Raw genomic sequence first — 16,867 nt, forward strand, 5'->3', positions numbered from 1 at the left:
GCACAGCTGAAGATACTCAGACTGGCTAGAATCGAGGCTCAGCGTCCCGTCTCTGGCACATCTTGATGTCCTTTTATTATATGCACACCTAGAGACCTGTCTACAAAGTCATGTGACTGACCTTAAGAGGCTTGGCTTAGGCTGACTAACTTAAAGCATGAGTTCAGTTTTCAACTGTGTCTTACACCAACAGTCAGGAGCCAAAATAAACATTAAAGCAGTTTATCTCTCTGTAATGATTCCTCCTGTTCATACTGACCATTAGAAGATCCCTTCATCATGTTTACAATGGAAGTGATGGAGGACTAAACCCACAGTCCTCCTTCTGTGGAAAATGGATTTAAAAGTTGATCTGAAGCTAATATGAAGCTTCAGTAGTCTGAATGTTTTAATTTTACAATCGATTTAAATGACAAAAGCAAAACTGAATGTAAAGTTAATATTGTAAACAGTATCAGTAACACATCAGTGGAATAATTAGTGTTTCTCTTTATTTGTAAATTCATTGCTTATTGTGCAGTTTTGTGATTTGACAAAAAAAAGTTAATAATGCTTCTGTCTAAAGTTTGGGTTTATTTTCTGGCAAAGTTTGGATATTATGCAGCTAAACATCCTGCAGTCTTTAATGCTTATTCACCATCACCTGAAACTCTTATCTGGAAATACAGTTCTCACTTCTGCCACAAGGAGACAGTCTTCACCAACACAAGGTTTACATAGAAAATCACAGCATACAATGATTTTCTTGGTAAACTTTGTGTTAGTATAGTATATGAGTGGAACCTGAAGTGATTCAATTAATCAGTCAGTTAATAGTGTAAGTCATTTTTCAAGCAAAAATGGATTTAGTTCTACACTCATAAAGTAGTGTAAACTAGCTCCACCTCCAGCAGCTACAACAGTAACATGCTGCTCTAACACTGATGCTTCACTATTAATAATCTAATGATGTCATAGATAATAATATATCAGTCAGAGGACCAAACCACTACTTTACTGTAATACTGCATACTACATCACTCATAATACTGCAGTACTTTTACTGTAATACTGCATACTACATCACTATAATACTGCAGTACTTTTACTGTAATACTGCATACTACATCACTCATAATACTGTAGTACTTTTACTGTAATACTGCATACTACATCACTCATAATACTGCAGTACTTTTACTGTAATACTGCATACTACATCACTCATAATACTGCAGTACTTTTACTGTAATACTGCATACTACATCACTCATAATACTGTAGTACTTTTACTGTAATACTGCATACTACATCACTCATAATACTGCAGTACTTTTACTGTAATACTGCATACTACATCACTCATAATACTGTAGTACTTTTACTGTAATACTGCATACTACATCACTCATAATACTGCAGTACTTTTACTGTAATACTGCATACTACATCACTCATAATACTGCAGTACTTTTACTGTAATACTGCATACTTCATCACTCATAATACTGCAGTACTTTTACTGTAATACTGCATACTTCATCACTCATAATACTGCAGTACTTTTACTGTAATAATTCAACTACATCACTCATACTACTTATGTACTTTTACTGTAATACTTTAACTTAACTTTTTTTTAGATTACTATAATGGTATTTTTAATCCAATAAATGATTTTGAATACTTCCACTAATCGTTTTACCTGAGGGTCTCATTTTCTCCCTACGGCACCTGAACGCATCGCACGTTGCGTCCCTTGCGTCCCTTGCGTCTCTTGCGTGTGACGTCAACCGGTTTTTTCATCTTCCTCCTTCGGTTGGAGACGCGAGCAGCTAGCCTCAGAGCTAACTAGCCGTGTAAGCTTTATTGATTTTCTTTTTGTTTGTTTTTTTTTACAAAGAAGCAGCTACTGTCAAGTTTGTTATTGTTGGTGTCTGACAAAGAACAAGAGGAACGTCGTCGTCAAACACTTCTGACGCCGTTTCCCCCCCCGGGAAAACACAGGTACGTAACAAACACGTTAGCTTAAACTAGCTTAGCAGAGGCCTGAAGAAAGCTGCCAATCCGCCTCGTTTCTTACTTATTAAACATTACAGCGGTGTGTTTAACTCCTTCTAGCTCCTTTACTCTTATTTACTGAGTGTTAGTAGTTTATTAGTTAGTTTATCTACGCTTTAGTCATCGTAAACACGCAACAGGCCTGTTTCTGCGCACGTGTTAAAGGAAGGAACAAGGAAAGAAAGAAGAGAAGTAAGGAAGGAAAGATGGAAGGGAGCGAAGGAAGATGGAAGGAAGGGAGGGAAGAAGGAAGGAAGGAAAAGAGGATGGAAGGAAGGAAGGAAGGGAAGAAGAGAAGACAAGATGGAAGGGAGGGAGCAAAGATGGAAGGAAGGAGGTAAAGAGAGGGAGGAAAGAAGGAAGACAAGATGGAAGGGAGGGAGGAAGGAAAGATGGAAGGGAGGAAGGAAAGAAGGAAGACAAGATGGAAGGGAGGGAGGGAGGAAAGAAAGATGGAAGGAAGGAAGGACAGAGGGGGAGGAAGGAAGTAAAGATGGAAAGAAGAAAGAAAGTCTTATTTGTGCCACCACAGTACACATTTTTTATATTATATAGATATAAACTCTTACTTTTGTTCTCAGAGTTCACCAGAATGATGCATTTGACTTAAAAATGTTCCCCCGATTCCCCCTAGAAGTCCGGATGGAGTTCCTTTGCACCTGTAGCCATGAGACTTTACAACGATAACTTATAAACTAGTTTTATAACTTTTAGGTTTGTTTTTGTTTTGTATATATTATTTGAGGTGGGAATCATCACAGGCTCCACGATACGATATTATCATGATACTTGTGTCACGATACAATATTATTGCTATTTTAAATATATTGCGATATGTTGCAATTCATTACCTTTTTTCACCTTCATATTATGTCCCTAAAGGAAAGAAAACACACCCCTAGTATCTATTGACATGTGTTTTAGTTAAATGAATAGTTAATAGTTTTAATAAGATAGTAGTTATGATGATTTCTTTTTATGATGTAGCAGTGAAGACTGATGGCTCTAATGGTTATACAATAAACCCCACAGCTCCATAAAGCTCTGCTCATTTTCATTTTACATATAAAAAACATTTCAATCATTATTGCTATGTTATATTTTCATGTCTTTGGTAAAATAGGACATGATATTGTGTGATAGGAGATGTTTAGTGGTGTAAAGCTAAAAAAAAAAATACACTCTCTGTACTCTGAAACATGAATCAAGGTTTAATCACATTTATTGACTACTGATGCTTTCTAAACAGATCTGTGGTTCATCATTTGGAAGAGACACTTTTTATGAGGGGAACTTACTGAGAGGTTGTAGAATATGAACAGTATGTGAGGGTTAATCACAGTGAAGGTCAGGACTGTCTCCATGATGAATCTATATAATCACCATAGTTTTAATAATAGTTTAACCCTCTGCACCTTCTCTTTTCACAGAGCCATGTACAATGGGATCGGCCTCACGACTCCGCGGGGCAGCGGCACCAACGGCTACGTGCAGCGCAACCTGTCGAGCCTGCGGGTCAAACGGCCGCGGGATGAGCGCGGCGGCGAGCGGGACGAGAAGGACCGCGAGCGTCTGGAGAGTCAGCTCAACAGGCAGCCCAACGCAGAGATCCTGGAGCACCAACGCAAGAGGCAGCTGGAGGTCAAGTGTGCCGAGCTGCAGGACATGATGGAGGAGCAGGGGTAAAATAAAATATATAATACTGTGTTTAAAATTAAATATATAAGATTGTGTTTAAAGTTCAATATATAAGATTGTGTTTAAAGTTAAATATATAATACTGTGTTGCATGAAACTCCAAGAATATAGAAGATTTATGATGACTACTGACATAAATCTGCTCAGAATAAGCACGTCTCCCATAACTTCAACTTTATTTATATAGTATTTTTTGGCTGTGTAAATAAAGCACTTTATAAAGCCCATAATAAAATTAACTTTACATCAGGGAGGTCAAACATGAGGCCCGTGGGCCAGAACTGGCCTGTCGATGGGTCCAATCCGGCCCACTTACCTTCCTTCATCTCTTTCTTCCTTTCTCCCATCTCTTTCCTGTTGTCTTTTCCTTTCTCCCTTCCTTTCTTCCCTCTTTCCTTCCTGTCTTTTCTTTTCTTCCATTCTTCCTTTTTTCCTTCCTTCCCTTAAGTCCTTCTTTCCATGTCCTTCCTCCCTCCCTTTTTCCATCTCTTCCCTGTCTTCTTTTCCTTCCTTCCTTCCGTTGGTCTGTCCTCCCTTCCTTCCTCGTTTCCTTTCTTCCATCCTTCCTTCTTGTCTTCTTCTACTTCCTTCCCTCTTTCCTTCCTTCCTTATTTTCCTTCCTTCCTTCCATCTGTCCTGAATGATAATAATAGATGAATAGACAAAATAATACAATATAAAATAAATAATAATAATAAAAATGTTAAAAGACAAAACTGGAGACCAAGGCATGCATTGTTTAATTATTAATTCCTATAAATAATAAAACACATGTACACATATATTACATTTGAATTAAGAAAAAGGATTACATTTACATAAAACATTTCTGTACGCTGTTAAATAATCTTTCTCTATTTGTGTTTTCAGTTATTCTACAGAAGAGATCGAGGAGAAGGTGAACAGTTTCAGAATGATGCTGCAGGAGAAGGAGGAGCCGGCTCCCGCCACCACCGACAGACCAACGTAAGCAATCATGTTATATAAGTAAAGGTTAATTAAGAAAGTACGTCAAAGATATTAAAGTAAAATAAATAGAAATATCATTCATTCTCTACTCTAAATCAGGAGGGTCAAACTCATTCATATGGGCCGGATCATTAAGAAGAGGGAAGGAAGGAAGATAAGACAGGAAGGAAAGATGGAAGGAAGGGAATAAAGGAAAGATGGAAGGAAGGAAAAGAAGGAGGAAGATAAGACAGTTAATAAAGATGGAAGGAAGGAAGGAAGAGAAGACAAGAAGAAAGGAAGGAAGGAAAGATGGAAGGGAAGGATGAAAGGGAGGAAGGATAGATGGAAGGAAGCAAAAGAAGGAGAAGGAAGATAAGACAGTTAGGAAAGATGGAAGGAAGGAAGAGAAGACAAGAAGAAAGGAAGGAAGGAAAGATGGAACGAAGGAAATGAAGACAGGAAGGGATGAGGGACAGGTGGAAGAGAAGGAAGGACAGATAGAAGAAAGGGAAGAATGGATGATGGACGGATTGAAGAGAAGACAAGAAGGAAGGAAAAGAAGACAGGAGTGCCCGTCCATTGCTTTATTTTGTCTTTTTATTTGTTCCCCCTCTCAGTGTGACGGAGACTCACGCTCTGGCCGCCGCCAACCAGCAGAAGAACGACCGTCTGCGCGCCGCCTTCGGCATCAGCAGCGACTACGTGGACGGCTCGTCGTTCCACGCAGACCGCAAAGAGAAAGAGAAGGAGAAGAGAGAGCAGGAGCGTCTGGAGAAGGAGCGGCAGCAGCAGCAGAAATATACGTGAGTAGAACAAACGTTAGCGACAGCAGCAGCATAAAAAATACGTGAGTAGAACAAACGTTAGCAACAGCAGAAATACACGTGAGTAGAAAAAACGTTAGCGACAGCAGAAATACACGTGAGTAGAACAACCGTTAGCGACAGCAGCAGAAATACACGTGAGTAGAACAAACGTTAGCGACAGCAGAAATATACGTGAGTAGAACAAACGTTAGCGACAGCAGCAGAAATACACGTGAGTAGAACAAACGTTAGCGACAGCAGAAATATACGTGAGTAGAACAAACGTTAGCGACAGCAGAAATAATATACGTGAGTAGAACAAACGTTAGCGACAGCAGCAGCAGAAATACACGTGAGTAGAACAAACGTTAGCGACAGCAGAAATATAAGTGAGTAGAACAAACGTTAGCGACAGCAGAAATATACGTGAGTAGAACAAACGTTAGCGACAGCAGCAGAAATACACGTGAGTAGAACAAACGTTAGCGACAGCAGAAATATACGTGAGTAGAACAAACGTTAGCGACAGCAGAAATAATATACGTGAGTAGAACAAACGTTAGCGACAGCAGCAGCAGAAATACACGTGAGTAGAACAAACGTTAGCGACAGCAGAAATATAAGTGAGTAGAACAAACGTTAGCGACAGCAGAAATATTATACGTGAGTAGAACAAACGTTAGCAACAGCAGAAATATACGTGAGTAGAAAAAACGTTATCGACAGCAGAAATATATGTGAGTAGAACAAACGTTAGCGGCAGCAGCAGCAGAAATATACGTGAGTAGAACAAACGTTAGCGACAGCAGAAATATTATACGTGAGTAGAACAAACGTTAGCAACAGCAGGAATATACGTGAGTAGAACAAACGTTAGCGACAGCAGCAGCAGAAATATACGTGAGTAGAACAAACGTTAGCGACAGCAGTAGCAGAAATATACGTGAGTAGAACAAACGTTAGCGACAGCAGAAATATACGTGAGTAGAACAAACGTTAGCGACAGCAGAAATATACGTGAGTAGAACAAACGTTAGCGACAGCAGAAATATACGTGAGTAGAACAAACGTTAGCGACAGCAGAAATATACGTGAGTAGAAAAAACGTTATCGACAGCAGAAATACACGTGAGTAGAACAAACGTTAGCGGCAGCAGAAATACACGTGAGTAGAACAAACGTTTGCGACAGCAGAAATATACGTGATTAGAACAAACGTTAGCGACAGCAGCAGCAGAAATATACGTGAGTAGAACAAACGTTAGCGACAGCAGCAGCAGAAATATACGTGAGTAGAACATACGTTAGCAGCAGCATTATTTTATAATTATTATAACCACGGTTTGTTTTTGTGTATTTGCAGGTTGGTGGTAGATTCAGACGACTCAGATTCGCCGCCAAAGAAACGCAGTCGGAAGAAGAAAAAGAAAAACAAGAACAGAGACAGGTGAGAGAAAAGAAAGAAAACAAAAGTTTAATAAGAGCAGAAAAGCGAAGAGTCGGTTTCATTTAGTTGTTTTCTTTCTTTCTTTCTGTCAGCAGCTCAGAGAGTCGATCTCCGTCTCCGCAGAAAGAGAAAAAGAAATCCAAGAAGAAGAAAAAGAAACGGTATTTATTTTATCTTTCTTTTCTAAATGACGTCATGCGTCGCTTTTTCTTTTTTCTTTTTTTTTTGAAGCCGAGATTTTAACGGTAAGATTTTTGTGTTTCAGCGACGCGTCCGAAGACGATGATGAAGACGAAGAAGAAGAAGACAACAGGTTGGTTTAAAGCTTTCTTCTTATCCTCGATCACTAAATTCAACTTTACTTTAGTTTATAGTCTTTTTAATTAGATTTTATTGTTTGTTTCTGATGTTTCTATTTTACTTTTCTTTTCTTTCTTTTTTAATCTATTTTAACCTAATTTTTTACTCCAACTTTTTCTCTTATTCTCTTTTATTTTAATTATTTATTTAATTATTTGTTTTTACTTAATTTATTTATATTTCTAAGCATCATATCAACTTTTCTTTTTTTCTTTAACTTGTTATTTGTTGGTTTTTTATTATTATTATTGTTTATTTATTTATTTTTGTCACTTGTTCTGTCTTATTATCGGCGTATCAATCAGCTGACAGTAAAGCACTTTGATCTTCACTAGTCTCTACTTTAAAAACTCTTCTTATAAATATGAATGTAGTATTTTTATCATATTTTAAAACTTTCCTCCCCCCTTCTTTTTTTTCTCCGTCTTTTTTAAATAAAGCTCTTCAGACGAGAAGCACAACAAGGTGTCAAAGAAAAAAGGGAAACACGGCGGAAGCACGAGTCCTCCGAAAAAAACCAGACAGATAAGCGTCTCCTCCGGCTCCGATCACAGGTACGTACGACATCTGTGAATCCCAAAACTGAAAGCTCTTAAAGGATCTGCGTCGTAGCATCAGATTTAGTTTTTTTAACTCTTACACACTGTTCATGTTCAGGCATTTCACCCCACAAGTTCACCCTCATAACTAAATTATCATCATTAATCATTAATAAATTGGTGATTAATCCTTAATGAAGCTTTCAGAGAGCAGAGAGCTTTTTGTTGATGGAGAAACTTTTTTAAAATTTACAATCGCGCTATATAATGGTCGAATGTTATATAAGACAGGAGAATATAACACCTTCAATAAATGATGATGATCAATGGTGGATAAACAATATTTTTGAATGGTAGTTTTGAATAAATGAGCCGAACACTCAACCAAAATGTGAATCAGCTGCATTAAAACATTTTTAGAAAGTTTCCATTTTTGTATATTCTGGGTCACATGAAGATAAATCATCAAATTTCCGGCTAAAATTACAATTTTTAAGGTGTTTTCTTCTCTTAAACATAAAAAAATGGGTCAAATTAGACCCTGAACAGTATGTTAGTGTTTGTCTTCTCCGTCATCTACCGAATTTTTAAAGAGACAAATCTGAAGGCTTTCTGGTAGTTTGATAGATTATGTTGAGGCTGATCTTAACTTTAAATTATTCCACTTGCCCGTCTCTATGACAACAGACTTTTTGCCCCCCATCATCATCATCCTGAACGTTTAAACACATTTTCTGATACTCTTTTTCTTTCTTCTTTTTATCACCAGTCCGTCTCCGGTGCCGCTGAGGTCACGTCAGAGTCAGCAGGACCAAACGTCGAGGAAAGCTGACGAAGGAAGAAAGGGGAGATCACCTGAAAGGAGGAGACGAGGCTACGAGGAACAGAGTCCACAGCGTCAGGGAGGCGACGGGGTAAATAAAGTCACTACATTCGACTTTTTAGCAAGTATTTAATTTGAGATATGACACTAATAAATCTCTTTTTTTGTCACGTAGAAGAGGCCGATTAATAACGAGAGAGAAAAAGAGAGGACGAGCACGACTGACAAGGCGCCCGCCAAGAAGAGACACGACTCCTCATCTCCTTCTCCACCTCCTCAGATGGAGAAAGGCAGAGAGAGGGAGAAAGGGAGGCGATCCCGGAGCAAACAGAGGGAGAACGAGAAGGGGAGGCGTTCACGAAGCAGAGAGAAGGAGCGGGAAAAGGGGAGGGAGATGGAGAAGAGGAGGCGTTCGAGGAGCGTAGAAAACGACAGGGAGAAAGGGAGGCGCTCCAGAAGCAAGGAAAAGGAGAAGCAGAGAGGCAGGGAGGTGGAGAAAGCGAGGCGGTCGAGGAGTCGGGAAAACGAGAGGGAGAGAGGGAGGCGTTCAAAGAGCAGAGAGATGGAGAAGGAGAAAGGGAGGAGGTCAAGAAGCAGAGAGATGGAGAAGGAGAAAGGGAGGCGTTCAAAGAGCAGAGAGATGGAGAAGAGGAGGAGGTCAAGGAGCAGAGAGATGGAGAGAGGGAGGCGTTCAAGGAGCAGAGAGATGGAGAGAGGGAGGCGTTCAAGGAGCAGAGAAAAGCGGGAAAAAGACAAAGGAAAGGAGAGCGCTCCACTCAGGACCAGACATGACTCCTCCTCGTCATCGTCTCCTTCACCTCCACCTCCACCTCCTGCTCCTAAGTTGGACGCGAGGAGGGCGAGGAGCAGAGAGGCCGACCAGGAGAGAGATGTGAAAAAATGGGACAAAAAGACGAGACACGACTCCTCGTCCCCTTCGCCTCCCCCCGAGAGGGAGAGGGCGAGAAGAGAGAGGAGCGGAGAGAGGGAGCGCCGAGCAGAAAGAGATCCGCCGCAGCGCGCTCCATACGATGCCGAGAAAAGGAAGGAGGCGGGGAGGAGAGTGGAGAGGGTTGCGTCTCCTCCTCCTCCTCCTCAACAGAAAAACGACAGGAGGCGGGACGCTCGGTCGTCGCCGGCACCTCGTTCTCCTGCCGTCAACGGGCGCCAAAGAGAGCGGGAGGAGGAGGAGAAGAGGAGAGAAAAAGACACGCAGCGGAGGAGAGACGAAGAGCCGCTCAGACCGCCCGCTGAAGGAGTGCGGGACAGATCCAGATCCAGATCCGGCAGGACAGAAAGACCGGAGACGAAGGAGCGTCCGGAAAAGACGAAGAGCCCGGCGAGGAAGGAGCGGCGCGTCGAGGGGAAAACGAAACACGCCGAGAAGAAGAGAGAGAGCAGCAGCAGCAGCAGCGGCAGCGGGAGCAGCAGTGGAAGCAGCAGCAGCAGCGATAGCGACAGCGATTCCTCCTCCTCCTCTTCTTCTTCTTCCTCCTCTTCGTCCTCCTCTTCTTCCTCCTCCTCTGAAGACGAGGGCAAAGGGAAGAAGGCCGCAGGGAAGGAAGTAGGAGGAGGAGGCAGCCCAGCGAAAAAAAGTGCGCCCTCTGTCATCGGGGCGACGTTCCAGAGGTATATAACCAACGGGAGGAAGGAGAGTCCTGCCTCCGCCTCCGAGGGCGACGCCCCCCGACGATCGCAGAAGGAGAGAGGAGGAGGAGCAGGAGGCAGGGAAAGACCTCCTCCTCCTCCTCAGCCGTCCCGGCCGAAAGGTCAGGAGCGCTACAGCCCAACGCAGGCGGACAGCCCGAGTCCCCCCCGAGACGCCAGCAGAGGAGACCGGTACTCCCCCGCCGAACCCGAGCCGAGAGGGAGAGACGCTGCCGCCAGGAGACCGTCAGCCAGCAGGAGATCACGCTCTCCTCCCCAGAAAACCTCCGCCGCCTCCCCGGCCCGCCGCACGCCGCCGAGGCAATATCAGGAAGCCCCGCCGCCCTCCCGGTCCAGGAGAGCGTCTCCTCCTCATCCTCCGGCCTGGTCAGACCGGCCGAGGGAGCGAGACAGAGACAAAGACAGAGAAAGGGAGAGAGAAAGAGAGAGCGAGAAGGACAGAGAGAGGAACAGAGAGATGGAGAGAGATCGGGAGCGGGTCGCCAGGAGGAGCAGATCCAGGTCCAGAAGCCCGAGGAGACGCAGCCCCCCAATCAGGTAAGACAGAGATGCAACTAGAGGCTCTTTCCTTTCTTTCTTTCTTTTCTTTATAAATGTATAAAATGTTGTTTTTTTCCGTGCATCTTAAAGCCACGAGCAGGACTCCAACAAGTTGCTATACGACCTAAACAAGGATTATTTATTACTACTATTTCTACCAGCAGTTGTGTTAAAGAGACGATGACGAGACGGCACCAATGTCCTCAACCTTTGTGTCGTCCTCCCGGGTCAAATTGGCCCCGTCTGTTTTGACTGTTCCGTCTTTCCTCCCTTCCTTCCTTACTTCCGTCAGTACTTCCTCCCTCACTCCTTCTCTCTTTCTTTCCTTCCTCTCTCTTTCCTCCCTTCCTTCTTTCCTCCCCCCCTTCCTTCCTACCTTCCTCCTTTCCTCTGTCCTTCTTTCTTTCCTTCCTCCCTTCCTCTTTTCCTTTCTCCATCCCTCCTTCCCTCCTTCCTCCCTCCTTTCCTTCCTTCCTCCCTCCTTTCCTTCCTTCTTCCTCCCTTCCATCATTCCTCCCTCCCTCCTTCCTTCCTCCTTTCCTCTGTCCATCTTTCTTTCCTTCCTCCCTTCCTCTTTTCCTTTCTCCCTCCCTCCTTCCCTCCTTCCTCCCTCCTTTCCTTCCTTCCTCCCTCCTTTCCTTCCTTCTTCCTCCCTTCCATCATTCCTCCCTCCCTCCCTCCCTCCTTCCTTCCTCCTTTCCTCTGTCCATCTTTCTTTCCTTCCTCCCTTCCTCTTTTCCTTTCTCCCTCCATCCCTCCTACCTTCCTTCCTTCCTTCTTCCCTCCCTTCTTCCTCCCTTCCTCCCTTCCTCCCTTCTTCCTCGAGGACAACAGGAGGGTTAAACACTGACTGTGACTAAATTAACACGCATTTTTGTTGACGAAAAAATGACGAGACTAAATCTACTTCATTTAATTAAAATCTGTCTTTCTTTTTTTTCCATCAAAAAACGAGGAGACCAAACTATCGTATAGTTTCTCTCCTTCTTAATTACAATCCATGCAGGGGGACGTGTGTGACTCTGCAAGGGCATTTAACACAAGACTAAAACTTAAATTAAGAAATAGCTGACAAAATAAAATTAACCCTAACCAGCAGTGATTAGAGCTGCAATAATTAGTCACTTAATGAGTCAATCAACAGTAAAGTGAATATCTTTGAGTTGTGGATATTTCATCTTTGATCTTTTTTTTTTTCTCCACCATCATCATATTCTATCAAACTTTCTCCTGTGGTGGTGAATCAAACATTTCTTAAAGACTTATGTGAATTAGTGTAGAGATTAATTAAGAGTCAGAATATTAACAGTATGTAAAGGGTTAACATGTTTATTATTATTTGTCTTTAATGATGTTGTATTGATGATGTCGTGTCGTCTCTCTCAGGTCTCGCCGCTCTGTGTCTCCTCAGCGGAGGAGGAGGAACAGCCGCTCCCTCTCCAGAGAGCGAGAGCGAGAGCGAGAAAGGGAGCGTGAGAGGATGAGGCAGCGGGAGGCAGAGAAAGAGAAAGAGAGGGACAGAGAAAGAGAAAGGGAGAGAGAGAGGGAAAAGGAAAAGGAGCAGGCGCGTCTAAAAGAGGCTCCCCAACCCCGCCGATCCGCCTCCTCCTCTTCCTCTTCCTCCGGCTCCTCCTCTTCCTCCTCGTCGTCGCCTTCGCCTGCCCGCGAGAGGAAAGACGCCAAAGCAGCGCCGGAGCGAGAGAGGCGGACGGAGCGAGAGGACGACAAGAGGCCGGAGCAGAAACCTCGCTCCTCTTCCTCACAGGCTCCGTCTTCAGGTGCACGCGCCTCCCAAGCCGAATCCCGGCGCTCCGTCGTGACCTCCAGGAGGTCGCCGGCCGTCAGCCAATCAGAAGCCAAGCAGTCGTCGCGAGGCCCGAGCAGGAAGCGGTCGCCACCAGCAGCCAATCATTCGCCACCACCACCACCACCACCACAGCCGCAGCAGCAGCCAATCAGGAGCGAGAGCAGCGCGGTGAACGGGAAGGAGGCGAACAAGAAAGGAGACGGAAGCAGCAGCTCCAGCCCCTCCTCTTCCTCCTCATCTTCATCCTCCTCGTCACCCTCCTCCTCCTCTTCAGACAGCTCCGACTCCGAGGCAGAGCAGGAGAAAGGGTAAGCAGCAGGCGGCGGGAAATATCTAATAATAAATAAATCACTTAACTTATTGATCATAAAAGAATTAATTAGTTATTTAACTTTATTAATTTCTCTTTAACAGGAACGCCAAAACTCAGAGCTCTCCTTCTTCATCCTCCTCGTCTGAGAATGAAAAGGAAACAAAGAAAAAGAGGTGAGAACTGAAAACTGGACATGCATCACTCGTTATTTAATAGTGACGGACATCACTAATAAAACTGTTGCATGATAATCTATAAATAATATATAATATGTTAAATCTATATTATAACTTTACTAGAATTAACTATTTATTCACACAACAGATGAACAGCCTTTAAAAATGAGAGAAATGTCATCAGTATTATGTCTCAGTCTGGAACTCAATAAGATGTTTATTTCAGTCAAACATGATAAGAAACACAAGTTAACATTTTGTGTGAATATGCAGCTGGTAAAACACTATAAACACTATTATATATAACTATTAATTTACCTATTTATTCTACATTCTAGTCATGATTGATTGTGTTCTTTTTATCTTTTTAGTCGCTTTTCAACGACTAATAACACATTCTATTCTAAATTGGCATACAATAAATAAAATAACCCAGAAACTGAAATGCAAAAGAAAAGAGACACACACAACCCCTCCCATCCATCCCTCCCTGTTTGATTGACAGCTGTGGTCTCCTATCACAGCCCCCCGCGGCCTCAGAGGGTCCCGGCTGATTCGCTGAGAGATTCTCGCTCGCTCAGTTATTCTCCGCCGAGGTACATGAGACCGGCGCCGTCCTCGCCCAGCCGCAGGTACGAATCCACCACTCGCAGTGTGTTTAAACCATAGACTGTATATAAGAAATGGACGTAACATCCGTGACGTCACCCATTGGTTTGTGGACTGCTGCTCGGAGGCCAATAGTATCGGATCAGAGCAGCGCCATCTTGAAAATTTCAGGTGCATGCTGGGAAAAATAAAAACATGGATTGTACTTATATGGGCATCAGGAGGAGCATGAGGCGCCCTCCTGAACCTGTGAACCAATCAACCTGTCAATCACCACGTAGCCACGCCCTAATGCATACCCTGCTTTATCGTCACATATAAAATCAGGGAGGCCAAAATGTCCCAAATGAACATCATACTGCATTGAAGAAGGCTTTAAACTAGCGATTGAGACCATAAACACATTTTGAAAACGTTTACTGAGGTTAGAAATCAAGTGAGAAGTTGGTGAATTCTCCATTGACTTGTATAGAGACGGAAGTCCTTTTGACACCAAAACGGTCGCCCCCTGGTGGCCTTTTGATAGAATGCAGTTTTAAGTTACTTCAGCGTTGGCATCATTTCAGAGGACTGGAACTCCTCGCCTGGTTTTAACCTGTAGATTCATTATTGCAGCTTTGTTTTTAATAAGTGTTTATATCCTGTGTGTGTGTGCAGGAGAGGCAGCAGACAGTCGCCGAGCCGCTCGTCAGGCAGCAGACGAAGAAAATGAGAATGCACTTCACTTCTTCTTCTTCTTCTTCTTCTGTGTGTGTGTGTGTGTGTACCGTCTCTCCGTTCACACACACACGTACACACCTCCAGCTGGTTTGAACTGGACTACATCACCCAGCCAGCACTCTGCAGACACACACACACACACATACACACACACACACACACACACACACACACACACACACACACACACATCCAGGAGGAGGAACGTGTGTTTTTTTGTTGTTATTTTTCTAAGCAGCGATGACCAAAGGCGGCTGGCTTGGACTTTTCTTATTATGAGCTGAACACACACACACACACACACACACACACACACACACCCACACACACACACACACACACACAGTGGAGTGGAGTCAAAGGTAACTCTAACGATGTTTCTCTGTACCTGTACCGTTTGTTTGCGTTCTACCTGTAGATACGAGCTGTCTGTATTTTTAGTTTTCATCATGTGACTGATACATGATTTCCATTCAATGTGAGCAGAAACTGCGACATGTGGTTAATTTTCTTTGTTGAATATGGTTAATAATTATAAAGATGATGATGATGATGATGATGATGATAATAATAAAAAGGCAATTGTACATTTTATTTGTGTTGGATTTTGTTTGTTTCGGCAGGACTGGACTCTGTTTTTATTAGGATTTAAAGCTGGATGCTGGATGTTTGGGGTTGATAATCTTATATAAAGAAAATCAAGTTTATTTATTGTCATTCCACTTTTATATATATGTTTTTTTATTGGGGGTGTGGTAGTGCTGGGACGATCTGCTATCAAATCATATATTGGTGATTAGAGGGTTGCCAGGCGATTTGCTGTTCATCAAGGCGATTTTGAAAAAAACAAACAAAAAAAGGTGCTTTACTGTGCGTTAAGAGATGATGCATGACTGTTAGAGAAGCCCCGTTTACAAGCACACCTACAATCTACTCTCTCCTCTCAGTGCAGGTACACGGTCCGCCAGCCCTGTGCCGGCAGTGACGGGCCGCGTCTCTTTGATCCGAACCCACACAGCCCGTGTGCTCATGCTTCGGGGTCGTTCAATAGAGAGTAATTGCAAATAAATATTGTTTTAATGTGTAACTATTGAAATATTCACACAAGGGCTTTCATACATTCCGCCTTTGCAGGTTAAAAGTTAAGGACAGCGACTGGAAGTGAGGAGGAGCTCACTTTTGGATGCATGTGATGCAAAACATTAAAAAATAACGTCATTATAACTAAAAACGTGCCACGGACGTGCCCCCCCCCCCCCCCCCCCCCCCCCCCGCTGATTTAATCGTGTATTGGCGATCTAGAGCAATGATGATCTATGATTTGAAATCGCACAGCCTAACGGTGTGGCTGTTAATCGATGCAGTGAAAATGCAGGTTTATATGTTTATTTCTTCTAATTAATTTAAGAATAAAACATTGACAGCACAGATAGAGATCGTATCTAAGAAGTGAAACTAGCATCAACACAGCATGGCTCTAACACTGCTTAAAGTTGGTGAATTTCATGTTTTAAAACTTTAATTTCTGGTCCCTGCAGAGCTTTAAAAAGTATTTAACCCTCCTGTTGTCCTCGAGGGAAGGAAAGAAGGGAGGAAGGAAGGGAGGAGGGAGGGAGGCAGAAAGGAAAAGAGGTAGGGAGGAAGGAAAGAAGGGAGGAAGGGACGGAGGAAGGAAGTAATTAAGAAAAAGGAAGGGAGGAGGGAGGGAGGCAGAAAGGAAAAGAGGGAGGGAGGAAGGGACGGAGGAAGGAAGTAATTAAGAAAAAGGAAGGGAGGAAGGAAGGACGGAGGAAAGAAGGAAGGAAGGAAGGAAAGTAGGACGGAGGAAAGAAGGAAGGAAGGAAAGTAGGACGAAGGAAAGAAGGAAGGAAGGAAAGATGGACAAGAAAAAAGGAAGGAGGGATGGATGGAGGAAGGAAAGAAGGAAGGAGGAAAGAGAGAAGGAGGGAGAAAGGAAAAGAGGAAGTAAGGAGGGAAGGAACGGTCAAAACAGACGGGGTCAATTTGACCCGGGAGGACAACACAAAGGTTAAAATGTAGTTTTTGATATTGAAGGTCTAAACGTGTTAAAAAGTCTAATCATAGGAATTAACGTGTTAAAGTTAATATTGTTTATCATTATCATTATATTCTGATTATTTTACAACCAATCAACTTGTTAATTAAAGTAAAGAAATCTTATAGAACTTGAAAATGATCCATTTAACCCATTACAACAGTAAAATGCTGCTTTTACATTATTGTGTTTCAGCAGTGGTTTTATTTCCTTAAAGAGGTTTTAAAAAGTCTTAAAAGTCATTAAATTTGTACTTAAAACATGTGCAGCTACCCTGATATAAACAAATAGAGGAATAAAGTTAAACACATTTC

At 42.9% G+C, this 16,867-nt stretch overlaps 1 protein-coding gene and 1 pseudogene across 3 annotated transcripts; both read left to right on the forward strand.

Annotated features, from left to right (window-relative positions):
• Nucleotides 1–1,798: 1,798 nt before the first annotated feature.
• srrm2 (serine/arginine repetitive matrix 2) lies at nucleotides 1,799–15,089 on the forward strand. Of its 3 annotated transcripts, none has more exons than XR_009927369.1 (14): nucleotides 1,799–1,986; nucleotides 3,471–3,722; nucleotides 4,609–4,704; nucleotides 5,307–5,492; nucleotides 6,859–6,942; nucleotides 7,035–7,103; nucleotides 7,208–7,255; nucleotides 7,743–7,856; nucleotides 8,611–8,755; nucleotides 8,840–10,869; nucleotides 12,259–12,987; nucleotides 13,094–13,165; nucleotides 13,674–13,800; nucleotides 14,435–15,089. XR_009927369.1 is itself a non-coding variant. In XM_062438165.1 (14 exons), exons 2-14 carry the CDS (start codon nucleotides 3,475–3,477, stop codon nucleotides 14,487–14,489), a joined length of 3,984 nt encoding a protein of 1,327 aa, XP_062294149.1. In that variant the 5' UTR covers nucleotides 1,799–1,986; nucleotides 3,471–3,474; the 3' UTR covers nucleotides 14,490–15,089. The 3 variants fall into 3 exon arrangements, 2 of the variants coding, with proteins under 2 accessions (XP_062294149.1, XP_062294150.1); XM_062438165.1 differs by having other exon boundaries at nucleotides 13,693–13,800; XM_062438166.1 differs by having other exon boundaries at nucleotides 7,038–7,103; nucleotides 13,693–13,800.
• A 1,340-nt stretch (nucleotides 15,090–16,429) lies between these two features.
• The window catches only part of LOC133999254 (cilia- and flagella-associated protein 251-like), a 1,643-nt pseudogene continuing 1,205 nt past the window's right edge, over nucleotides 16,430–16,867 (forward strand).

This window comes from Scomber scombrus, chromosome 18 (genome assembly GCF_963691925.1).
Source record: "Scomber scombrus chromosome 18, fScoSco1.1, whole genome shotgun sequence".
NCBI lineage: Eukaryota > Metazoa > Chordata > Actinopteri > Scombriformes > Scombridae > Scomber > Scomber scombrus.

What these genes read in the sequence shown, in the direction of transcription:
- srrm2 (XM_062438165.1), top strand. Translation starts at nt 3,475, where the DNA reads ATGTACAATGGGATCGGCCTCACGACTCCGCGGGGCAGCGGCACCAAC. An exon ending in AAAAACAAGAACAGAGACAG is followed by an intron (nt 6,943 to 7,034) that starts GTGAGAGAAAAG and finishes TCTTTCTGTCAG; the next exon opens with CAGCTCAGAGAGTCGATCTC. An exon ending in AAGAAGAAGAAAAAGAAACG is followed by an intron (nt 7,104 to 7,207) that starts GTATTTATTTTA and finishes TTTGTGTTTCAG; the next exon opens with CGACGCGTCCGAAGACGATG.